This window comes from Mus musculus, chromosome 14, assembly GCF_000001635.26.
Source record: "Mus musculus strain C57BL/6J chromosome 14, GRCm38.p6 C57BL/6J".
Classification (NCBI taxonomy): Eukaryota; Metazoa; Chordata; class Mammalia; order Rodentia; family Muridae; genus Mus; species Mus musculus.
Window position 1 is genome coordinate 124,651,522 of NC_000080.6, and position 26,628 is coordinate 124,678,149.

At 40.4% G+C, this 26,628-nt stretch overlaps 1 protein-coding gene across 4 annotated transcripts in view; it reads right to left on the reverse strand.

Annotated features, from left to right (window-relative positions):
* Positions 1-26,165, reverse strand: part of Fgf14 (fibroblast growth factor 14) — a 703,246-nt gene extending 677,081 nt beyond the window's left edge. The window contains exons 1-2 of one of the 4 annotated variants that reach the window (XM_017315845.2): positions 25,671-26,165; positions 24,989-25,053 (exon numbers count right to left, since the gene is read on the reverse strand). In XM_017315845.2, the coding sequence (XP_017171334.1) occupies positions 24,989-25,040 (52 nt within the window). In that variant the 5' untranslated portion in view covers positions 25,041-25,053; positions 25,671-26,165. Of the gene's footprint in view, positions 1-18,211 lie in introns of all 4 variants that reach the window. The other 3 variants (XM_011244952.3, NM_207667.3, XM_006518549.4) reach the window with 3 other exon arrangements.
* Between the last annotated feature and the right edge of the window lie 463 nt (positions 26,166-26,628).

Sequence of the window (26,628 nt, forward strand, 5' to 3'; positions counted from 1 at the left end):
ACACCATTCTAAAATTTGGGAGGAATGTTCCTTTGTTAAATTGGAATGTCAAGCTTATATTTTTAATCTTGTTAATCAGACAGCTAAGACAGGAAAATTCTGAATTCGAGGATAGAAAGTGCCTTCTAAGACAAACCAAGCTACAGAGTGAGATCGTGTCAGGAAGAAAAAAACAAAAGCAGGGTCAGGTGAGTGAATAAATCAGAACAATCGAGTGAAAGTCATCTAACACCATGATACTCTTCTTTAGGGATGTAATAGAAGAGAAAAAGTTTAATATCATAAAACAAGAACTCTACCTTGGAGAGCTCATTTGCCATACTCCTTAAGAAAATCAAACTAAGATCAGTGAGGCCTCTCACAGCTTTATCTATCTCCCATCCCATTTGAATATTTCACTGATGTTGGGGCTTTGAATTAAGTACTACTGCTCAAACAAGGTTAAATGTCCCTTCTCTTAATCCCTAGAGCATAGCCAAAGCAATCAAGTATTTTTATACATAATACAAAAGAAATCAATATATAATAACCCAGGACATTTGCATCATTCATCAACTGATGGTGCTTGATACTGTCCACTTGCTTTCAGAAGAGTCTTTCTAGATATGGCACAGCTTTAATCTCATGCATAGTAGTGGATTTGTTTTTTCTATTCACAAAACAGTAACCTAGCAGAAGATGTGATTCTCTTAAAACTTAGATAACATTTCATATCAAGGAATATATATGTCTTGCATATCATAATTAATAAGAAATTAAGATAAATTTAAATACAGAAATTGCAATTTATATATCATTGAATCTTGACCTTCATAGCTTAACCTTTAAAACTAGAAAAATTACCTGTAAATATGATATCCTATTATCAATATACTAACGAAATGCCAATTCCTTAAAAACAAACATAAGTATCAGAGCAATTTTGAATCACAGATATGGCTATAAAAAACTATTTATTCCTGTTTACTTGCTACAAATAGTCTAAGCACTTGATACAGTCTTGGTGTTTATGTTATCTCAAAATTCCCAATGCAGTAATAGGAAGAGGTGGAACTTTTAGGAGATGATCAGATCATGTGCCTCCAAGACATGTACCCTTTTAAAAGAAATCGAAAGATGCTTGATCTTTCCTTATATCATGTGACAATACAGCCAAAAAGGTTTCATCTCTAAATCCTAGATCAAGCCTTCTCAAGACGATGCACCTTTAACATTTTCAAACTTAGATGTTTTTCACTTGTAGAGCTCTGAGAAATGAATTTTTGTTGTTTATAAACACCTAGTCTAAGGTATTCTTTTTTTATTAGATATTTTCTTCATTTGCATTTCAAATGTTATCCCCTTTCCTAGTTTCCTCTCCTAAAGTCCCCTATACCCTCCCTCTTCCCTGCTCCCCAACCCACTCACTCCCTCTTCCTGGCCCTGGTATTCCCCTGTACTGGGGCATATAATCTTCGCAAGACCAAGGGGCCTCTCTTCTCAATGATGGCCGACTAGGCCATCCTCTGCTAAATATGCAACTAGAGACACAAGCTGGGGGGGCGGGGGGAGGTTACTGGTTAAGGAAAGACCATCCAGAGCCTGCCCCACTCGGGGATCCATCCCATAAACCACCACCAAACCCAAACACTATTGCATATGCCAGCAAGATTTTGCTGACGGGATCCTGATATAGCTCTCTGTGAGGCTATGCCAGTGCCTGGCAAATACAGAAGTGGATGCTCACAGTCATCTATTGGATGGAACATAGGGCCCCCAGTAAAGGAGCTAGAGAAAGTACCCAGGGAGCTAAAGAGGTCTGCAACCCTATAGGAGGAACAACAATATGAACCAACCAGTCTAAGGTATTCTTATAGAACCTTGAATGGACTTAAGCATGTGTTATTTGATTTCTTGAAAATGCTTGCACACTTCATGTGGCTATTGATGTTAAATGTTCTTTTGAAGTAAGCTATAGTAAAAGTAGACATGAATTTCCGTAAAAAGTGTTCACAGTGTCTCTACTCTAGGTCCATTAGACATATTATTTTTTATTTGAAATACTGAGACATTGTTAGATCATTTTTTGATAAAATTAGTTAAAATTGGTTTTAGAAATAAAGAAAAAAATGCTTTGGTTTATATCATCTCAGAATAAGATTTCCAAATATTATTGCATTTTTTTCAAACAGTCCTTAAACAAATGAATGCTAACGTGTAAAAAAAAATGTATTCATAATTCATCCTATTTGCAAAAATTTACTCACAACAGATCCTAGACTTAAATGTAAAGCTTACACATCTCCAAAGCAAATTTAGAGCTAAAGCTTTGTAAATTGGAGTTAGGAAATGGTTTCTTAGGTATAAATACCATATGTTTAATAGCATATAAATGAGTAATAAAAAATTGATAAATTAAACCTCACTAAATCAAAATGCTTTAAAGGACATCACTAAAAATATGGGAATAAAATAAGCAGAAAGGAAGAAAATACTTATAAATCATAAGCCTTATAAGAAATTTGTGTCTAGGATATATATATAATGTACTCCTACAATTCAAAACTAAAAGAATAAATAACTCAATTTAAAATGTTAAAACATGTAAGTGAATATTTTTCCAAAGAAGATACACAAAAGGCCAATAAGAATAGTAATTAGAGAGAAACCCTGTCTTGAAAAAAAAAACAAAACAAAACAAACAAAAAAAAAGAATAGTAATTAGGAAAAGGGGACCCGCCGAACTTAGGAAATTAGTCTGAACAGGTGAGAGGGTGCGCCAGAGAACCTGACAGCTTCTGGAACAGGCAGAAGCACAGAGGCGCTGAGGCAGCACCCTGTGTGGGCCGGGGACAGCCGGCCACCTTCCGGACCAGAGGACAGGTGCCCGCCCGGCTGGGGAGGCGACCTAAGCCACAGCAGCAGCGGTCGCCATCTTGGTCCGGGACCCGCCGAACTTAGGAAATTAGTCTGAACAGGTGAGAGGGTGCGCCAGAGAACCTGACAGCTTCTGGAACAGGCAGAAGCACAGAGGCGCTGAGGCAGCACCCTGTGTGGGCCGGGGACAGCCGGCCACCTTCCGGACCAGAGGACAGGTGCCCGCCCGGCTGGGGAGGCGACCTAAGCCACAGCAGCAGCGGTCGCCATCTTGGTCCGGGACCCGCCGAACTTAGGAAATTAGTCTGAACAGGTGAGAGGGTGCGCCAGAGAACCTGACAGCTTCTGGAACAGGCGGAAGCACAGAGGCGCTGAGGCAGCACCCTTTGTGGGCCGGGGACAGCCAGCCACCGTCCGGACCGGAGGACAGGTGCCCGCCCGGCTGGGGAGGCGGCCTAAGCCACAGCAGCAGCGGTCGCCATCTTGGTCCGAGACCCGCCGAACTTAGGAAATTAGTCTGAACAGGTGAGAGGGTGCGCCAGAGAACCTGACAGCTTCTGGAACAGGCGGAAGCACAGAGGCGCTGAGGCAGCACCCTGTGTGGGCCGGGGACAGCCGGCCACCTTCTGGACCAGAGGACAGGTGCCCGCCCGGCTGGGGAGGCGGCCTAAGCCACAGCAGCAGCGGTCGCCATCTTGGTCCGGGACCCGCCGAACTTAGGAAATTAGTCTGAACAGGTGAGAGGGTGCGCCAGAGAACCTGACAGCTTCTGGAACAGGCAGAAGCACAGAGGCGCTGAGGCAGCACCCTGTGTGGGCCGGGGACAGCCGGCCACCTTCCGGACCAGAGGACAGGTGCCCGCCCGGCTGGGGAGGCGACCTAAGCCACAGCAGCAGCGGTCGCCATCTTGGTCCCGGGACTCCAAGGAACTTAGGAATTTAGTCTGCTTAGGTGAGAGTCTGTACCACCTGGGAACTGCCAAAGCAACACAGTGTCTGAGAAAGGTCCTGTTTTGGGCCTTCTTCTTCGGCCAGGAGGAGGTCCAAATACAAGATATCTGCGCACCTTCCCTGTAAGAGAGCTTGCCAGCAGAGAGTGCTCTGAGCACTGAAACTCAGAGGAGAGAATCTGTCTCCCAGGTCTGCTGATAGACGGTAACAGAATCACCAGAAGAACAATCTCTAAACAGAGTCAACTATAACTACTAACTCCAGAGATTACCAGATGGCGAAAGGTAAACGGAGGAATCTTACTAACAGGAACCAAGACCACTCACCATCACCAGAACCCAGCACACCCACTTCGCCCAGTCCAGGGAACCCCAACACACCTGAGAACCTAGACCTAGATTTAAAAGCATATCTCATGATGATGGTAGAGGGCATCAAGAAGGACTTTAATAAATCACTTAAAGAAATACAGGAGAACACTGCTAAAGAGTTACAAGTCCTTAAAGAAAAACAGGAAAACACAATCAAACAGGTAGAAGTCCTTACAGAAAAAGAGGAAAAAACATACAAACAGGTGATGGAAATGAACAAAACCATACTAGACCTAAAAAGGGAAGTAGACACAATAAAGAAAACTCAAAGCGAGGCAACACTAGAGATAGAAACCCTAGGAAAGAAATCTGGAACCATAGATTTGAGCATCAGCAACAGAATACAAGAGATGGAAGAGAGAATCTCAGGTGCAGAAGATTCCATAGAGAACATCGGCACAACAATCAAAGAAAATGGAAAATGCAAAAAGATCCTAACTCAAAATATCCAGGAAATCCAGGACACAATAAGAAGACCAAACGTACGGATAATAGGAGTGGATGAGAGTGAAGATTTTCAACTCAAAGGTCCAGCAAACATCTTCAACAAAATTATTGAAGAAAACTTCCCAAATCTAAAGAATGAGATGCATATGAACATACAAGAAGCCTACAGAACTCCAAATAGACTGGACCAGAAAAGAAATTCCTCCCGACACATAATAATCAGAACATCAAATGCACTAAATAAAGATAGAATACTAAAAGCAGTAAGGGAAAAAGGTCAAGTAACATATAAAGGCAAGCCTATCAGAATTACACCAGATTTTTCACCAGAGACTATGAAAGCCAGAAGAGCCTGGACAGATGTTATACAGACACTAAGAGAACACAAACTGCAGCCCAGGCTACTATACCCAGCCAAACTCTCAATTATCATAGAGGGAGAAACCAAAGTATTCCACGACAAAACCAAATTCACGCATTATCTCTCCACGAATCCAGCCCTTCAAAGGATAATAACAGAAAAAAACCAATACAAGAACGGGAACAACGCCCTAGAAAAAACAAGAAGGTAATCCCTCAACAAACCTAAAAGAAGACAGCCACAAGAACAGAATGCCACCTTTAACAACTAAAATAACAGGAAGCAACAATTACTTTTCCTTAATATCTCTTAACATCAATGGTCTCAACTCGCCAATAAAAAGACATAGACTAACAAACTGGCTACACAAACAAGACCCAACATTTTGCTGCTTACAGGAAACTCATCTCAGAGAAAAAGATAGACACTACCTCAGAATGAAAGGCTGGAAAACAATTTTCCAAGCAAATGGTATGAAGAAACAAGCAGGAGTAGCCATCCTAATATCTGATAAGATTGACTTCCAACCCAAAGTCATCAAAAAAGACAAGGAGGGACACTTCATTCTCATCAAAGGTAAAATCCTCCAAGAGGAACTCTCAATTCTGAATATCTATGCTCCAAATACAAGAGCAGCCACATTCACTAAAGAAACTTTAGTAAAGCTCAAAGCACACATTGCGCCTCACACAATAATAGTGGGAGACTTCAACACACCACTTTCACCAATGGACAGATCATGGAAACAGAAACTAAACAGGGACACACTGAAACTAACAGAAGTGATGAAACAAATGGATCTGACAGATATCTACAGAACATTTTACCCTAAAACAAAAGGATATACCTTCTTCTCAGCACCTCATGGTACCTTCTCCAAAATTGACCACATAATAGGTCACAAATCAGGCCTCAACAGATTCAAAAATATTGAAATTGTCCCATGTATCCTATCAGATCACCATGCACTAAGGCTGATCTTCAATAACAAAATAAATAACAGAAAGCCAACATTCACATGGAAACTGAACAACACTCTTCTCAATGATACCTTGGTCAAGGAAGGAATAAAGAAAGAAATTAAAGACTTTTTAGAGTTTAATGAAAATGAAGCCACAACGTACCCAAACCTTTGGGACACAATGAAAGCATTTCTAAGAGGGAAACTCATAGCTATGAGTGCCTTCAAGAAAAAACGGGAGAGAGCACATACTAGCAGCTTGACAACACATCTAAAAGCTCTAGAAAAAAAGGAAGCAAATTCACCCAAGAGGAGTAGACGGCAGGAAATAATCAAACTCAGGGGTGAAATCAACCAAGTGGAAACAAGAAGAACTATTCAAAGAATTAACCAAACGAGGAGTTGGTTCTTTGAGAAAATCAACAAGATAGATAAACCCTTAGCTAGACTCACTAAAGGGCACAGGGACAAAATCCTAATTAACAAAATCAGAAATGAAAAGGGAGACATAACAACAGATCCTGAAGAAATCCAAAACACCATCAGATCCTTCTACAAAAGGCTATACTCAACAAAACTGGAAAACCTGGACGAAATGGACAAATTTCTGGACAGATACCAGGTACCAAAGTTGAATCAGGATCAAGTTGACCTTCTAAACAGTCCCATATCCCCTAAAGAAATAGAAGCAGTTATTAATAGTCTCCCAGCCAAAAAAAGCCCAGGACCAGACGGGTTTAGTGCAGAGTTCTATCAGACCTTCAAAGAAGATCTAACTCCAGTTCTGCACAAACTTTTTCACAAGATAGAAGTAGAAGGTATTCTACCCAACTCATTTTATGAAGCCACTATTACTCTGATACCTAAACCACAGAAAGATCCAACAAAGATAGAGAACTTCAGACCAATTTCTCTTATGAACATCGATGCAAAAATCCTTAATAAAATTCTCGCTAACCGAATCCAAGAACACATTAAAGCAATCATCCATCCTGACCAAGTAGGTTTTATTCCAGGGATGCAGGGATGGTTTAATATACGAAAATCCATCAATGTAATCCATTATATAAACAAACTCAAAGACAAAAACCACATGATCATCTCGTTAGATGCAGAAAAAGCATTTGACAAGATCCAACACCCATTCATGATAAAAGTTCTGGAAAGATCAGGAATTCAAGGCCAATACCTAAACATGATAAAAGCAATCTACAGCAAACCAGTAGCCAACATCAAAGTAAATGGAGAGAAGCTGGAAGCAATCCCACTAAAATCAGGGACTAGACAAGGCTGCCCACTTTCTCCCTACCTTTTCAACATAGTACTTGAAGTATTAGCCAGAGCAATTCGACAACAAAAGGAGATCAAGGGGATACAAATTGGAAAAGAGGAAGTCAAAATATCACTTTTTGCAGATGATATGATAGTATATATAAGTGACCCTAAAAATTCCAACAGAGAACTCCTAAACCTGATAAACAGCTTCGGTGAAGTAGCTGGATATAAAATTAACTCAAACAAGTCAATGGCCTTTCTCTACACAAAGAATAAACAGGCTGAGAAAGAAATTAGGGAAACAACACCCTTCTCAATAGCCACAAATAATATAAAATATCTCGGCGTGACTCTAACGAAGGAAGTGAAAGATCTGTATGATAAAAACTTCAAGTCCCTGAAGAAAGAAATTAAAGAAGATCTCAGAAGATGGAAAGATCTCCCATGCTCATGGATTGGCAGGACCAACATTGTAAAAATGGCTATCTTGCCAAAAGCAATCTACAGATTCAATGCAATCCCCATTAAAATTCCAACTCAATTCTTCAACGAATTAGAAGGAGCAATTTGCAAATTCATCTGGAATAACAAAAAACCGAGGATAGCAAAAACTCTTCTCAAGGATAAAAGAACCTCTGGTGGAATCACCATGCCTGACCTAAAGCTTTACTACAGAGCAATTGTGATAAAAACTGCATGGTACTGGTATAGAGACAGACAAGTGGACCAATGGAATAGAATTGAAGACCCAGAAATGAACCCACACACCTATGGTCACTTGATCTTCGACAAGGGAGCCAAAACCATCCAGTGGAAGAAAGACAGCATTTTCAACAATTGGTGCTGGCACAACTGGTTGTTATCATGTAGAAGAATGCGAATCGATCCATACTTATCTCCTTGTACTAAGGTCAAATCTAAGTGGATCAAGGAACTTCACATAAAACCAGAGACACTGAAACTTATAGAGGAGAAAGTGGGGAAAAGCCTTGAAGATATGGGCACAGGGGAAAAATTCCTGAACAGAACAGCAATGGCTTGTGCTGTAAGATCGAGAATTGACAAATGGGACCTAATGAAACTCCAAAGTTTCTGCAAGGCAAAAGACACTGTCTATAAGACAAAAAGACCACCAACAGACTGGGAAAGGATCTTTACCTATCCTAAATCAGATAGGGGACTAATATCCAACATATATAAAGAACTCAAGAAGGTGGACCTCAGAAAATCAAATAACCCCCTTAAAAAATGGGGCTCAGAACTGAACAAAGAATTCTCACCTGAGGAATACCGAATGGCAGAGAAGCACCTGAAAAAATGTTCAACATCCTTAATCATCAGGGAAATGCAAATCAAAACAACCCTGAGATTCCACCTCACACCAGTGAGAATGGCTAAGATCAAAAATTCAGGTGACAGCAGATGCTGGCGAGGGTGTGGAGAAAGAGGAACACTCCTCCATTGTTGGTGGGATTGCAGGCTTGTACAACCACTCTGGAAATCAGTCTGGCGGTTCCTCAGAAAATTGGACATAGTACTACCGGAGGATCCAGCAATACCTCTCCTGGGCATATATCCAGAAGAAGCCCCAACTGGTAAGAAGGACACATGCTCCACTATGTTCATAGCAGCCTTATTTATAATAGCCAGAAACTGGAAAGAACCCAGATGCCCCTCAACAGAGGAATGGATACAGAAAATGTGGTACATCTACACAATGGAGTACTACTCAGCTATTAAAAAGAATGAATTTATGAAATTCCTAGCCAAATGGATGGACCTGGAGAGCATCATCCTGAGTGAGGTAACACAATCACAAAGGAACTCACACAATATGTACTCACTGATAAGTGGATACTAGCCCAAAACCTAGGATACCCACGATATAAGATACAATTTCCTAAACACATGAAACTCAAGAAAAATGAAGACTGAAGTGTGGACACTATGCCCCTCCTTAGAAGTGGGAACAAAACACCCATGGAAGGAGTTACAGAAACAAAGTTTGGAGCTGAGATGAAAGGATGGACCATGTAGAGACTGCCATATCCAGGGATCCACCCCATAATCAGCATCCAAACGCTGACACCATTGCATATACTAGCAAGATTTTATCGAAAGGACCCAGATGTAGCTGTCTCTTGTGAGACTATGCCGGGGCCTAGCAAACACAGAAGTGGATGCTCACAGTCAGCTAATGGATGGATCACAGGGCTCCCAATGGAGGAGCTAGAGAAAGTACCCAAGGAGCTAAAGGGATCTGCAACCCTATAGGTGGAACAACATTATGAACTAACCAGTACCCCTGAGCTCTTGACTCTAGCTGCATATGTATCAAAAGATGGCCTAGTCGGCCATCACTGGAAAGAGAGGCCCATTGGACACGCAGACTTTGTGTGCCCCGGTACAGGGGAACGCCAGGGCCAAAGGGGGGGAGTGGGTGGGTAGGGGAGTGGGGGTGGGTGGGTAAGGGGGACTTTTGGTATAGCATTGGAAATGTAAATGAGCTAAATACCTAATAAAAAATGGAAAAAAAAAAAAAAAAAAAAGTAATTAGGAAAACACAACCAAACACCATAAAGACATACACATTTATACTCACTAAAATGACTAAAATCAAAAAGATAGTAACAAAAGTCATCAAAGATGTAGAGGAAAAAGAATCCTCAGGTGGTGGTGTTCTAGGCAAATAAATTTCAACAACAAAAAGTTACAGAAGTAGGTCAGTGGTAGAATGTGTCGTGTAAGGCCCTGGGTTTTATTGTCAGCATCAGTTACTGAAGGACAGCCCCCACAGATGCCAGTCAGCTATGTGGAATATAGATCAGTTTCTGGTCACAACCTGTTTTATAACTATCTACTACCTCATTTTCCTTTAAAAATGTGCCCAGCTGCTATAGTTTGGAACTTAGTGTTTCCCAAAGGTCCAAGTAATAAAGGCTTACTCTGGAAGGAGGTAGAACTTTTTTTTTTCTTTTAAAATATTTCCTTACAATTCACTTTCAGCAAATACTTACTTTGTATATCTATTTTATTTTTATTAGATATTTTCTTTATTTACATTTCAAATGTTACCCCTTTCCTCGTTTCTCCTCTGAAAACCCCCTATCCCACCCTTTCTCCCCTGCACCCACTCCTGCTTCCCTGTCTTGGCATTCTCCTACATAGTAGCATTGAGCGTTCTCAGGGCCAAGGACCTCTTCTCCCATTGATGTTTAATAATAATAAGACCATCCTCTGCTACACACACACACACACACACACACACACACACACACACATATATATATATGCAGCTGGAGTCATGGGTCTCTTCGTGTGTACTCTAGTGGCACACACTGGTAGGATTTGCTGGAGGTAGAACTTTGTAGAACTTTTAAGAGGGGGTCCCTAATCGGCAATCTTTGTGTCACTGAGACATACTGAAAGAGAAGATAATATGATTCCAACTCCTTCCTCTTTTCTAGTACATGACCTAGCACTGAAGTGAGTAACTCTGTTCCACTCTCTTCTTCTGCCCCAGTCAGATGTCTCACTAAAAGAATCAAGTCTGATCAGCCATGGTCTGAACACTCTAAAACAGCAAGCCAGAATAAACCTCTTCACTTAAGTTGATTGTCAGTGATTATCTCAGGTATTTGTTGTGGTAGCAGAAAGTTGACACATGAATTTATTCTGAGATTTCAAGAGTAGCCATGAGCTCTCGATTTTGTCCAAATCCATTTCTAATTTAGTCAAAAAATAGGAGTTCTTGACATTACTGTTCTTTACATGAGGTGAAGGGGAGTGGGGAAGAACAAAGGAGAAAAATCAGTTTATCCCTTCATTGCTCCATAGGAAGATGCTGTATCAAAACAAGTGCTTTAACAAAAGTAAATTTAGAGACTTGGGACACTTTGCACAGTGCATTCTCCATCAAACTACAGGTAGACCACCTAAAAGGACAAAGAATAACCAAGTGTGGTAGCACACATCCATAATGTATGCATCCAGGAGGATGAGACAAGAAGATTGTTAGTTCAAGACCAGCTTGAGCTACATAGTAAATCCCTGACTTTAAAACAAAACAAAATTCAGGAATATCTGAGAGCCACAAAACTATCTAGTACAACTATTACACTGTTTTTCATAGTCATAAGTTTAAGAACTGAAAGTATCAACAGTTGTACCAACCTACATCTGAGCTTTTACTTGTTGCTTTTAAATTATTGTTAATACAGACCCTGTATCAGTAGTTCTCTTGGGTAAAAGATTGTGCTGGCCAGCAGGTGGAATAAGAACACAAATGTCCAATTGAAATATCTATTATACATTCATAACTATAAGTATATTTAAATGCTTAGTGTTTCTCTGAATCTTAGAAAAGTTCAAACTACAATTGAATCTGTGAGGTAAAGTAGCATGTCACTGTTCATTATGTAATTATGGCCAGTTTTGCCATAATGCAATATAACAAGAAATAAATGTACTGTATTGTTACCTGAAAATCACTTTTCTACAACTACACAATTGCATTTAAACCATTTAACAGTGTTAAAAATGTAAGAGAAGTACAAAGATTTGTCTCACATTAAAATATTAACATTTTAATGAAAATGATAGTAAACAGAAGCTGATATCAAGGTGCACAGAGATAGATACTACCTCTGTCTACTTTGACTTAGAAGCATGAAAGAGGAAAACTATAAGTCACAAGTTAACTGAATGACCTTAAGCATCCTTACTTGTGCTCTCATGAGTCAGTGGACACCTGAGGGAATCAGTGAGGTGATAGGCACTTACTCAGATGACACAGATTAGACCATGATCTGATGTGGCATCTTTACCTGCACAAAATGCACATGTTGTTGTTTTTGTTGTTGTTGTTGTTTTTGTTGTTGTTGTTGTTGTTCAGTTATACTTAGGTAAAAGCAGTCAGGCCCTTTTCTTAATGTCTCAGTATCTCGTCCTGTGGTGTTATGCAATTAGTTGTCTATTTCTTTCTCTCTAATTTGCAAAGAAAGTAAAATAAAAGTTTGATTCAATCACTACTCACTCACCCACCCAACAGAGAATTTGAATTTAAGTTTCATTGGCTCCAAACACATTATTCTACCACCATCAGCACCTAAAAGGAACTTATGCTCATCCCTATATATATGTGGCCATATGCATACCAGTCTTAGAAACTCTAATTCTAGCTGTAAATCAAAGAGATTATAACTTCTAATTTAATGCCTTATTTTTTAGATACTAATAAGATTTGCTCTTTACTATAAGTTATCATTCTTAAAATATCATGATATAAATTTTGTACCATTTCAAACATTAAAACAAAGATACTGATTCCCTAATACACAATTAAAATTTGTAACGGAAACTATAAGACAAACACTAGTTCCCAAAAGTGTGTCTGTGGTAAACTGTTCCTTAATGTATGTCTCCACTAACAATAACCAGCACGATTAGAGCCAAAACAGCACCTTAAATCACTTCAGAAAAAGATGCCTGTAATGGTTAATATTGTCAGATTGATGGACTTTAGACTCACCTAAGATACACAGCTCTGTGTCTGGAACAGAGTTTCCAGAGAGGTTTAACTGAGGAGGAAAATCCACTTCAGTTAATGTGGGCAACACCATCCCATAGACTAGGGTCTTGGATTACGTAGAAATAAGAGAATAAGGAACATTAGTAGTCATTCTCCTCTGCTTCCTAGCTGCAGGTACAATATGTTGCACATCCTTATGTTCCTCACTATGATAACCCTCAAATGATGAGCCACAATAAACCTTTTCTCCATTAAGTTATTTCTTTTCAGATATTTCATCACTTTAATGAGAAAAGCACTAATACAATGTGCTACAAGTTTGTGAAAGGGTGGTTGTGTTCAAATAACTTGTTGGCATTTTTACTCATTTCCCACTGAGTGTTTCAGAAACATCATCTTTCAAAGAAGCAGGTGCATACTAGTTCCTTCCACACTGTGAAGAATCAAACCTCCTTCTCTCTTTATTTAGAAAGCTGTCAGACCACAGATGCTGGTGAAAATGGGAAGAAAGACGAACACTTATCCATGGCTGGTGGGATTGAAAGCTTGTACAACTACTTTGAAAATCAATCTGGTGGTTCCTCAGAAAATTGGAAATAGTTCTACCTGAAACCCAGCTATACCACTATTGGATATATACCCAAAAGATGCTCCAACATATAACAAGGACACATGCTTCCAAATTTTCATAGCAGTCTTATTTATAATAGCCAGAAGCTAGAAACAACTAGATGTCCCTCAACCGAACAATGGATACAGAAAGTGTAGTTCATTTACACAATGGAATACTACTAAGCTATTAAAAACGACAACTTCATGAATTATGTAGGCAAATGGATAGAACTAAAAAGTGTCATCCTGAGTGAGGTAACTCAGACCCAAAAAGACATGCATGGTATGTACTTACTGATAAGTGGATATTAGCCTAAAAGTTCAGAATACCCACGATACAATTCACAGACCATATGAAGCTTAATGAGAAGGAAAGCCAAAGTGTGGATGTTTCAATCCCACTTAGAAGGGGGAACAAAATAATCACGGAGGCAGAGAGAGGGAGAGAAGGAGGGAGGGACGGAGGGAGGGAGGGAGCTGAGTGGGGAAGGGGGGCAGAGGGAAAAAGCAGGGTCAGGATCAGGTATGGAAATAGGCAGGAGAGAAGTCCAAAGGGCCAGAAGAGTGAAGATAAATAAGTAGCAGAGGCGGGGGATGGGGAAACCACTAGAAAGTCCCAGAACCAGGGATGCAAGAGGCTTCTAGGACCCAATGGAGATGACATTAGCCAAAATACCCAACAGGAGGGAGATAGAACCTGAAGAGACCACCTCCAGTAAATAGGAATGGTCCCCAGTTGAGGGATGGGTCCCGTCCACTTAACTCAAAATCTTTAGCCCAGAATTGTTCCTGTCTAACGGAAATGTAGGGACAAAAAGTGGAGCAGAGACTGAAGGAAAGGCCCTCCAGAGACTGCCTCACCTTGGGATCCAACCCATTTTCAGACACCAAACCCAGACACTATTGCTGATGCCAAGAAGTGCTTGCAGACAGAAGCCTGGTATAGCTGTCCTCTGAGAGGCTCTGCCAGTACCTGACAAATACAGTTGCAGATACTCACAGCTAACCATCAGACTGAGCCCAGAGACCACAATGGAAGAGTGAGTGGAAGGACTGAAAAGAGCTGAAGGGGATTGCAACCCCATAGGAAGAACAACAATATCAACCAATTGGATCCCCACCCCCGCCAAAGCTCCCAGGGATTAAACCACCAACCAAAGTATATATATGGATGGGTCCAGGCTCTATCAGAAGATTGCCTTATCTGGCATCTATGGGAAGGGAGGTTCTTGGTCCTGTGGAGGCTTGATGTCTCATGAAGGGGGATGCTACATCAGTGAGGTAGATATAGGTGGTGGGTAGGTAGATGGGGGAGCACCCTCTTAGAGGGAAAGAGGGGATGGGATGGAGGGTTTGCAGAAGGGAGATGGGGAAGGGGCAACATTTGAAATGTAAATAAATTAAAAAACCCAATAAAAATAAATATAAAATATAAGCCAAAAAGTTATAAAAAAATGAGAACAAAAATTAGACAAAATTTAGAGAAAAATCAAATAATTCTTGTTCATTACCTTTAGTTATAAGAAGTACAGTGGTGGAGAGGAGACCATTGCTTGAGAATTATACATTCCCCTTTTCAGTTATTCCATATAGTAGTGAAGAGGAGTCTTTCCCAGCCATGAAGTCCTCAGAACACATCCTACTACTTTATTATAATTTTTTATTATTGTTCCTTCTGATTTGTGTTTTGTTCCCTTTTGCTGACACACACATAATTTTATTGTATTTTATTTTTAAAGCATTATCATTATGAGCCTTTCCTGCTTTTAGGATAGTAGTACAGTTAACTTTTCATAAGAGATATTATTATGAAGGAATATGCCACCCTGCTGAATCCATTAGTACATGGTGGATCTGTGTACAGGTGTCTTCTAAGCCACTGAACATTACTTCTACAGAACCAAAGATCATGTAGAACACCATGAGATGATAAGGACATGTATCCCAGCCTGCCTGTTTTTCCTGAGTAATAAAGTCCTTTTTATATGTTCCGGGAGTCTCCTTGTCTTGCACTAACAGCTCTGCATCCTATGATAAGATTAAAAGTTCCATACTCTTTGACATTTTGTTGTTCCTGACAACTTATGGATGTTAACATCATTCTGTTCAATTAGAAAATTCCAGCTTACAAAGTAAAAGCCAAAGCTCCCCCCGCCCCGCCCGACCCCTTTAAAACCTACCAGTATAACAGCAAGGACACAGGTGAATCTCAAAAGCATATACTGATATTCTCTGAAGAAGCCACTCTTAGCTGGAGATCCTACAGAGTAATTAACTCCTAGAACTTTTATCATTGGTTACTGTGACAACTGAGATGGTTACAGATGGAGCCAAAGTTGTCTTTGGCTACTTTTAAGCCCATCTATTAGCCATTCACTTTCAACCTTTGTATCTGACCTAACACCCTTGTTACTTTTAAAACTTTTGAAATTTTTCGGTCTACTGGCTCCCACCAGCCCTAAAGCTAAAAATGTTATAACATCCAAAACATGATAACTCCACTGCCCCAGTATTTTCTAAATGTGCTAACATGATTTTCTCCTTTACTGTAATTATAAAAGTTAATATAATCTTTTCCACAGATGAGCAAGTTACTTGGGGTCACCAGAATCCCTGTTCTCTGACCTTGATTACTTGTTTTTTGGCCAAGAAAAGATCCCTCAACTAGTTTGGATCACAGACTATGTTTTGCTTCAGAAGACGCATTATGCCTTCTGAAAGAAACACACTATGATTTAGTGATGGGTTATTTGACTATAACAAGTTAAAGTCAGAACACTTCTGAAAGAGAGAGGAAATTTTTTTCTGGAGTGATCAGTGATGATCTAAATCCTGATTAGATTTTTGTTATAATTATAACCCACAACTGTAAAAATGCATCAAGTATAAATAATTTTCATTTTAATAAATTTAAAATAACTATCAAAAATGACATTAAACTCCAGGTTTCTAAAGGTCAAATTTGTAGTGGTTCATTTTAGTTTTATGTCAAGATGATTCACAAAAACAAATATGTATTTGTGTATATATATAATGTGTGTGTGTGTGTGTGTGTGTGTGTGTGTGTGTGTGTGTGTGTGTATGTATATGCCTACCATGCTCTGTAAAGAGACAGCTACAGTGTAGATACTTAAGGGTATTTGCCTTAGCATCAAATCACTTTGGTTTATACTCAGATTTTTTTTATTTACCAGTCTGAAGACTTGTAAACTGTTTATTCTGGAGCTTCATAGTTTTTATTGTGTTTTTTCATTCTTTGGTAACTTCATATGTCTGTACAACAAAATATGATATTACTTCCCTATCTCCTGCCCCTAAATCCTATATTTCTTTCATCATGTTCCCCCAACTTCATTTCTTTTTTTTTTTTCTCTCTTTCTGATAGCCTACTAAGGCTACTAAGTAAATGGGTGGAGGCACATTTACTAGAGCATGGAAAGCCTACCAGTGGCCATATCTTACTTCTTTTTTTTTTTTTTTTTTTTATATGTAAGTACACTGTAGCTGTCTTCCGACACTCCAGAAGAGAGAGTCAGATCTCATTACAGGTGGTTGTGAGCCACCATGTGGTTGCTGGGATTTGAACTCCAGACCTTCGGAAGAGCAGTCGGGTGCTCTTACCCACTGAGCCATCTCACCAGCCCAGTGGCCATATCTTAAAGAGTGAATGATATTCCGTCCCCAAACAGCCACCAACTGCCAACTTCTCTTCATTAAATTACTTGGTCTCGTACAGTTATAGAAATAGAAGATAAGCTAGAATATCCCACATTAGATTGGTTCCTGTACCCTTAAATATTTCTAGCATTCATCATCCATTTACTCAAAGTATCTCCTATATTATCACATATATTTGTCAAAACATCCTATAGTACCCCCTAAAATGTATACTTCCGTATTTTTATTTAATTAACTTTTAAAACGTCTTTCTCCTATTTAGTATCTATTATTATATATATGATATACAAAGATTTTTACTTCATTCAGTTACCATTGTAAATGGAAGAATATTTTTTAGCTAATAAAAAAAATCTAAAAAATCTAAATCTTATGAGCCATGTTAATCATAAAAGGGGACACTTTTAATATATTGGCTTACTTTTTAAATTCACCTAAGAGTAAAACTGTAATACAGAATGACGAATGTTAAGTGTTTAATTGGCAAACTAAGTAAGGTCTCTTAGCAAACAAAGTCTTTCTTTGCTTAATGCTTATAACACCTGATGTTCAACAGGAATACAGTGAAGGAATACAAGGTTCAGACTGTTTTCATTTTAATCCCACTTAAAGAATATTGGGTTTTTTTTTTTTTTTTTGGTCTTTAGACCCTTTTATTTTTGCTTTTCAGGTACAGTTCGGTACTATATTTCATATAGAAAATGTGAAGAAGAGAGATGGTGAATCCTCCTAAGCTACACTCTATTTAAGAGACAGCTTTGTAGAAAAGGTTATGGCTCACTTCAGTGATCCACTGTAATTGCTCAGACAACAAAATGTTACAGAGGGGGAAGACGTTTTAATTACAAGCACTTTCATTTGCATCTGGGAAGCAAAAGTACACTACATATATAAACCCAACAAGGTTTTTCACTTCCTTTTCCTTTCCTGCCAATTTGGAACAATCCATCTGAAAACCTGGCTTTTAATTGTACTACTTGGCTTCTCATACCAGCCAAAATATGTGCAAAAATGCCTACTATTAACAAAACTTTATATATAATCATAAAAAACACTTGACTACATTATAAATCATTTTTCCATCCCTAAGATTTTCAAAAAAAAAAGTCAAGAAAAATGAACTCATTATCCTATATAATTATTTCCAGAAGTGTTTTGATTTTTACTTACAAATCTGTCAAAGTTTTTGACTTGTTACTTATTTCCTTGGATCTTCGATAGGGCAGTCTGGGCTCCACATAACAACCATGCTCCCATCCTAGAAAGAAGAGGGCAGAGTAGCTGTTCCCTAGCCCTTGCTCCCAAGTTGCTCCAGCGCCAAGATCCTGGATACTGCAGTTGCCATAGCAACCAAGGCAACCCGCAAAGGGGCCACTCATGCTTTCGGGGTCAGAGGTCATCTCCGTGGCAACAGAAACCTCCTGCGATGGCAGCTCCACTACATTGCTCAGCCTAGCAGAGCCCACTAGGATGAATATTGAAAGTAACTGCCCTACCCCCTACCCACACACACACACACACACACCCCACACCCCACACCCCACACCCCTACACACAAACCCCTTCGCAAGTCTAGGAAATATAAGACTGCTGGGCAGAAAGGAAAACCTGCCTTTGGCAGCCTGTTGTTGTCACCAACTTCAGCTAAATCTCCAAAGGATTTCCGTGCTGTGAACAGATCAGAACTACAGAGTTTTAAGACTAGGTTATGCACGGAATGTTAACAGTTTTCTAGAGGCCAAGGGCCTCTACCCAAAGCTATAGATTCTGCCAAACTTTGTTGTTCCTGATACAAACTCCAAGCTTCTCATTCCAAAGGCACAGTGGCCCAGCATCCTCCACCCTACCAAAGTGGTTCCCAACTAAAGGAAGCAAAATAATTTGGTGGTTGGAAGTATATTGAGCCAAAAGGTTAGAAAATTACTGCCTTTTAAACTGCAAAAGAACGGAATGCGAGAAGTGAGAAGGCATCATTAGAAACAGCTGCCAACTCAATGACAAGAAAGAAAGAAAGAAAGAAAGAAAGAAAGAAAGAAAGAAAGAAAGAAAGAAAGAAAGAAAGAAAGGAAGGAAGGAAGGAAGGAAGGAAGGAAGGAAGGAAGGAAGGAAGAAAGAGAAAGACCATAAAAGAGGGTCCCAGATACTGCCTTAGAGAAAGAAATAAATCACTTGACTTCCACAAAAGAGGAACAAGAAAGAACCAGATAATAAAATTAAGCCAGTCCTGCCTCCTAGGGAACCAGGTGGGGTCTTCAGTCTTCATTTTTTATTTTAAGGGCAAGAAAGAATGAAATTAACCCTTGGCTTAATTTTCTTAGAGAATGCTCTGGTGTGAGGAATATACCACAGGTTTCAGAATTTTCAGACTCAGGACTCTTTTGTAAAGTCACCCAACTGTACAGAGAGCTGAACATTGACACTGTCACCACCATTTGTGCTTCCCTACTTACATTTGTGTGTTAGTTTTGTTTTCATCATTCAGGAAGGAAGTGAACACTGAATGAACTTAACCAACAATCATACTAAGAGGGGCACAATGCTGTGAATCAGCTTTTTAGAGCCATCAACTTTTCACTGCAACATTTTTTCTGCCATCTCTAGCAGAAGCTTTGTCAGGAAACAGGAAATGTAGTAGTGTCTAACACCACTGTCAGTGATCTCTATAAAACAGACTCTCTACCTTTTGACTTCCATGATTGAAAAAAAATTCTAGTAGTTCTTCCTTTTGACTTCCCAATCATCCCACATTTTTTACTAAAGTAGAAGCATGATTGTGTAGCAACTGGAGAAATACACAAGAAAACATCTAGATGCAGTGGCCATTCCAAAACAGAATAACAAAATACTGGAATTGCATATAAGGAAATAAATTGAGAAATTGAACAGTCTCCCTCAGAAAATCCCCTACTCTCCAATGTCCAGGTTTAACTCACACCTGGATCTGATGCATGGTGCATTAACTAAAGATCTAAGGAAACACGTATAGACTAAACACTAGCAGGTAGATGAATAAGTAGATCTATCTCTGACCCACATTGACCCGAGGGTGTGGCTAAGTTGGGCTCAGTGGTGTATGTTTGTTTTTCAATCCTATGTATAATGCAATGACTGGTTTAAACTTCACAGAGGCAAAATTTGTGCCACACTGTCCAAGTGTCTCAACTGTTTCCCTCTAAGCCATGAGAAACTATTTGGAATAAATGCTTCCACTTTGATACATACACATGGTATTTATATAAAACGTATGAGTCAGTATGAATGAAGTATGACTCCAAACTGTATAAAAGAGTAAAAACATTGGTTGTTGTCCTTGTTACCATTTGTATGAAAACACAAAAGTTTCCAGTGTATGCCTTGCTAAAACGTGGAAAGCTAGATTCAAACATATAAAGTAATAGTCGACTGTGGGAAATGTGAAGCACAGTATAAAGTTAGCTTTATCATATTCAAATAGCAATGCATCATTTGAACATCATCTACATTGTTAAAGGTGACTTTATACTTGTTAACTTGGATGTCAACCTAAAGAAAAGAAAAAAATCCATTCTCCTAGAAATTCAGAACTTAGCCTAGCTAAAAATGCTACCTTTGATTCATAAAGTGGCACTACTCTGTATAACTCACCTTACCTCAATAACTAAAACTTTCTAGATGGAGTCCAGACACACCTCGGTTTAAAAATGTTACAAGAAGAACCTTCCACCTGTTTCCTGTTCTAGTCATGCTATCTGAATTTGATGTTTTCATTTTCTGCCCACTTGGTGTTTAGAGTTGCCAATTTCTGGCTGACCCAGCTCTGCAAAACCCCAGTGTAAGACTGCAGGTTGAGAAGGGGAAAAGGGAGAGCTTACTGGTATTTTCTTTCCAGTCTCCCTATTTTCTCACTTCAAAAGGATGTGGCACACCTATATGCAAGTAACTTTTTAAAATCTATGTGTAAATGAATTGCCCTAACATACTAGGTGTTTGGTATACAGAAAATAATTAGTTTTTAAAAAATGGGTCTTAAAGATACCAATGCCAGTAAGAAACAGAAGGTGCTATGGCTGCTATCAGCCTCTCCTGGTTCTGTGGTTGAGTTAGTTACTTAGCAGATGAGGCTGAGTTCAGAAAAGGGAACACCAGAGGCAATGGGTCTATGGAATGTTCCCAGTGCACTCTGTGAAGCTATGTCTAGGTAATATGCTTCCTACACATCCTCCCACCACAGATACCTGTACTTAAGAAAATTTTCACACATTATAAAGTATCTTAAAATCTGAGTTTTCCACAATTTCCAGAATTGATAAGGAGGCTTGGGGATCTAGCAAGTGGTATATTGGATACAGCATGTGAAAGAGTCCCTGACTCCTTTACTGGTTTTAGGAATCTGGACAGACAAGTGACACAACCTTAGTACTTATCAACCTTATTTATTACCTTATCACTCTGTGCTTCAAAAGCAGTGACCTAGTTTATTTCCTAAACAAGTCTGATATACACATTGGTCATTCTAAACTATTAAACTGGTTCAAGGAAACATTACAAGCCTCCTCCAGGCCCAAAAAAAAAAAAAAAAAATCTTGTACTTATTATTCCTACTTAATGATTTGCCTAAAATACAGTCACCTTGCATGACTCATACTGACAGCAAAAGCTACAGCAGGTAATATTCCTTAATTTCCTAGCTATTGCTGTGCTAGGAAAATAACAGAAAGTGGGACATTTGAGCACATGTATACATCAAAATGTGTTCTCTGATAATCACTGTGCTGTAAAATACTAGGTATTTTCATGAAATTCATAGATTTACTTTACATCCAAAAAAGTTTAAGCTATTTTGTTTTTTTTTAATGTAGCCCAAAAGCATGCTACATGTTCTTTTCTCATTAGATTATCACATAACACAACTACAGAACAATGCAATACTATGGAGTTGATTAGTAAGTTCTGAGTTGATGAATAAATTTCACCATTAAATCCATGCCTCTAAAATTCTCAGGAACCTTTATCTTAATTCTCCACAATTGTTGAGGATTTCAAAGCTGAAAATAATCAGTAAATTATTTCAAAACTTGCAAATATTGGGAAGAAAAACCAACCTAAAATCTGCCTCTGAAATATTAAGGAGGCAATGCTTTGCAACAAATTCCCTAGTGCTTGGCAGCATTCTGTCAAGCTTTTTAGTTTGAAACAAGTTAATTGTCTTCCTTGTAGATTTAAGATAACATAATAGGTGGTAGCCAATCTGTTCTTTTTGTTTTTAACAGTTAAGAGGATTTTGGTCCCTGTTTTATTTTAATTACCCAATTAAATTCTTAGCTGTACTGCTATCTTGGGATCAAAAAGTTGCAAATGATTATAGGCTTCATGTTAATAGCAGGAGAATAGACCTCACCAAGTACAATATTCAAAGGAAATGGCAGACATGGGTTTGAGTCCAGCCTTTTGAAGGTGAGCTCCACAGTTTAACACATTTTTTTTTTATTTTGGTGGGGGGTTGGGGAATCTACTAAGTGCTCTGACTTCCAGTTTAGACTCAAATCCCTGGCAATCTGAGCCTTAACTATCCTATTAGAATAGTCATCTATATTATCAGACACATCGTAGGTTAACCCCTCCACTTCACCATTCAAGTACATTAGCTGCAAAATAAATTTCTCCCTAAAATAAATAATCATTAGTTTAACAACTTCCAAAGTACTTTGGAAAGAGGAAGTTATTCTAGAGAGATGAAAGTGGATGGGAAGGGGCAAGTCTTATAATAAAAAGATATTCAATTGAGCAGGGGTGGTCAGCATTTTCAGTAAAATTATTTACAATAAAAACATAAAAGTCTTGAAAACAAGCTTACTGTTTCTCCACCTCTGAGTTATTTCTCATTCCCCTGTATTATGGAAGGGCTGAGTTTGAGGTCCCTAGACAAATGGTCAAGTCTCAAAAAAGAAAGACTTTTTACTGTGTTCCGTTCTCGGAAGAGAACTAAATCTTTTCACAGAACACAAGAAGGCTTCAAACGGCTACTATTTTTACTGTGCGAAGTAGTAGCCCCTCCCTTGCAACTACAGCCTTTGACCTGTCCCACTTTGGGAAGTCCTGCAGACAACTATTTCATGCCCAGGCCATGAACCGTTGCTGCAGATGTAGCTGTGTATTATTTGAACCAGGCATCGATGGTTTCAGGCTAGCTGCCAATGGCCAGGAGTATACCTCAGGGCTGAATCAGTAATGTCATGGTAAGTAAGATTACGCCTCAATCTGCTGTCCCTTGGACAAATCTCAGGATGGGAACATCAATTCAAAGTTGCTAAACGCTGAGTAGTTAAAGAACAGAAAAGTAAAAAGACAGGGGACAGTAATGAAAACTGGTAGGCAAGGAGTGGATTTAGAACACAGGGAGTAGGGTAGGACAGAGGCAACAATTCCACTGCAGTGGGGAGCCCTCCTGGAAGCCAATAGCTGGCTCCTCCCAGAGCCTCCACAGTCCCCTAAGCGTCCCAGCTAGGGGCAACTTCCCTTGGTCTCAGCACAGTAACATCTGCCCATTTGGACACTCTTAACAACTCGCAGGCACCTTGCCTTTTGCTGCAGAAGTGGTGGCCGCAAAGCTTCCTCGACCTCCACACCCACTGCCTCTATCCCCGCCCACCCACGCTCCTCTGTTCTCCCTGCAGCCTCGGACTGCAGCCCCCCTCCAAGAGCGTCATCCAGGCCATGCTACATTTGCTGGGTTCAGAGGCTGAGAGACAACAGCCACTTGCTGCCCAGCCGTGGGAGTTCTGAATGCCCTGGCCGGCTGTGAGCTCCAGGTGTCAGGGCGGCCGCGGAGAGCTATGATCTAGTGCACCGCAGTGCTAGCTTCAGCAATCTCCATCGCCCGCTGTCACTGCAGGACAGAGGATCCCCCGCCCCTCCAGCATAACTCCAGACACAAAACCCGCTCCAGGTCGTTTCCCACCGTATCCCAGCCATAGGATAGTGCACACTCCTGGCTGACAGCGGAAATGATTTGAGGAAAGGCTGCACCCAGGTTCCTTTGCCACAGCTGCCACCATCAGGCAGCCCTCCGGCCTGACTGCCTGAGGGTTGCTCGCCCACTTGGCTGCTCCCAAATGCCTCAGACTAGATATACACTGGAAAGTAAACCCCTGGGACCCAGCTCCCCGAATCACCTGCATTTGCATTTCTTATGTAATATACTGCAAGTTTCCCTGGTTGGAGCCCTTTGGAATAGGGCGCATGATCGCCAGGAGGCATAAGGCAAGGACCCTCTCTGTTCGTCCACACACACATAGTGTGGGACCCACACGTAAGGTTTCCACGCTGGTTTTTAAAAGAAGGGACTTAAATGTCATATACTAGAGAGACTGAGCTTGTCCTCTGGGTCCTGGTTCCCCTAGGCACAAGCCCTGCTCCCGTGTTCAGTGTTCTCAGGCTGGATGTGTCAGAGGCAGACTAGGGAATGAGTTAATAGCACCCAGAACTAGACGGGGGAGGGAGGCGGGGGCTGACGGAGGATCCAGGCCGTGAGGGAGGGGGGCGCTTTTACTTTGCTAAAGGTGATGGGGTGGCGAATATTGTGCAAGCTAATCAGAAAGTCTAAAGCTATGTCCCCAGAGGAGCAGAAGTAAGGCAAGCTCTTGGCTCTTTTTCCTGGCACAGCCATAGCCATAAGCCCTTCTATATTCCACCAGACATTCACTTAGTGGGGGATAAAAAAAAGTTTCCTCCTCCCTCCTAATGATGGATTGTGTCACAGCTAAGAGCTGTTGATCACGGTTTTCGGGTCGGGAGGACGCAGATCCGGCGGTGGCTACTTGTTTATTCATGCAACACCTCTGTATGCAACACTGTCCGGGTTTCTTGCATGTTCCCCGGCCTCCTGCATAGCAAAACTGCAGACCTAGCTCCGTGAGCAACAGACGGATATTACCAGGAAAAACAGAATATGATGCATGCTTTGCTTACCAGTTGGGTTCTTGTTTTTCTTAAGACTCTTGCCACAAAGACACTGCAGCATATGCGTTCCTTTGCTGAAAATGTTCCAAAGAAACCACATTGATTTGGGCGAAAAGCAACCCAGCAGCTTAGACACCCTGAGAAAGAAGAGGCCCTTGTGGTTGCATAATAATAACTTGAAATCAGTTCTCCTGAAGAGGGGCACCGGTTTTACCATAGGAAAAACGTTAATATTCCGGATCTTCTCCCAGTTTTTTCCCCTCACGTGGTATATCTCTTTGAGACTTCTCAGCGATTGTTTTTTGTCGGCCAGGGTGAATGATTTATCCCCTCTTGATCACCACTGGATCATGACCAAAGGGTTGGAGAGAAAAAAATCCTTTTTCACATGAAGCCAAACAAAAAAAAGCAAAGAAATCCCAACCGAGACCAGAACTAACCAGGGAGAACAGTAATGCACAAAAGATCCCCAAAGAGAAAATCATAGCCTTTTACTAAATGGAACTGAAGATGGGCGGATCTGCAGAAGGCAAGCCGGATTCATCTTAGCGAGAGAAGACTGCCATTGTGTAGCCCCTAGGAGAGAAGGGGGGAAAAAAAAAGAAAAAAGAGAAAAAGAAAAAAAAAAAGAAAGAAAAAAAAGAAAGAAAAAAATGAACCACCACCACACACACTCTCACACCAATACAACCTCCAAGACGAGTCTGGCTGCCAAAGATTGAGCCTTCCTTCTCCCGCGGTCAATTTTTTCTTTCTTTCTTTCTTTCTTTTTTTTTTTTTAAACAAGCAATCGCCAGAGCTCCGTAGGATCGGACTGAACCTGCAGTTCTCAGTCACGAAGAGAAGATGTAATGTAGGTGCCCCCTCCCCTTTTCAGTCTCGTAGTAGGTAGAAAGCGCCACAAATCTCCTTCCTCCTTCCCTACACTCTTCCTTCCAGTCTCCAGCCACCGTAAGCATGAGGAAAATCTCCCCTCCAGATTCCTCGCCCAGCCTCGGCTGTGAGTTACAGGCATTAGAGGGAGGAGGAGGAGTTGAAGTTTGCATTGAAAAGACTGGCTTTCCATGACGTAGCCACGTGCTTTCAGACCCGTCACCAGTGAGGTGCCTCAACCAGCCCTGGGAGGGACTGTCACTGCAGTGTGTGCCACCCCTCTGAAGCGCTCCCCTCCACCAACCCCAGCCCTGCTCCAGCCCAACCCCAGAGACCCTCTTCCTTCTCTCCCAGCTCATAGGCCTGCTGCTGGCTCTCAGAGCTAGCCTCATCGCCTTCTGCTAAAAGCGAATTTTAAAATTACAATTAACAATTATAATGAGTAAACCTTAGAAAATATATAAAGGAGGAGTTTAATGCCATTGCACACAGACAAAACCAACTCCACTCTCCATCTTCCAAAGTAGCATGAACTCTTCTTAGATATTAAGGAAAACTCAGGTACCTTTATTTTTTAGAATGTGACTCTAACTTACCATGCTCATGGAAAAATATAAACCAGGTTGATGGCAAATACACATTTTTAGAAAGTCTGGTAAAAGGACAAGCACCAAATTCTGGATGGAAAAGCATATTAGTGGGGAGTGTCGTTTGTACAGGACAATATTTATGCCTTTTCTAGACAGTCCATTCCCTTGAAATACTTTTCTGGACAG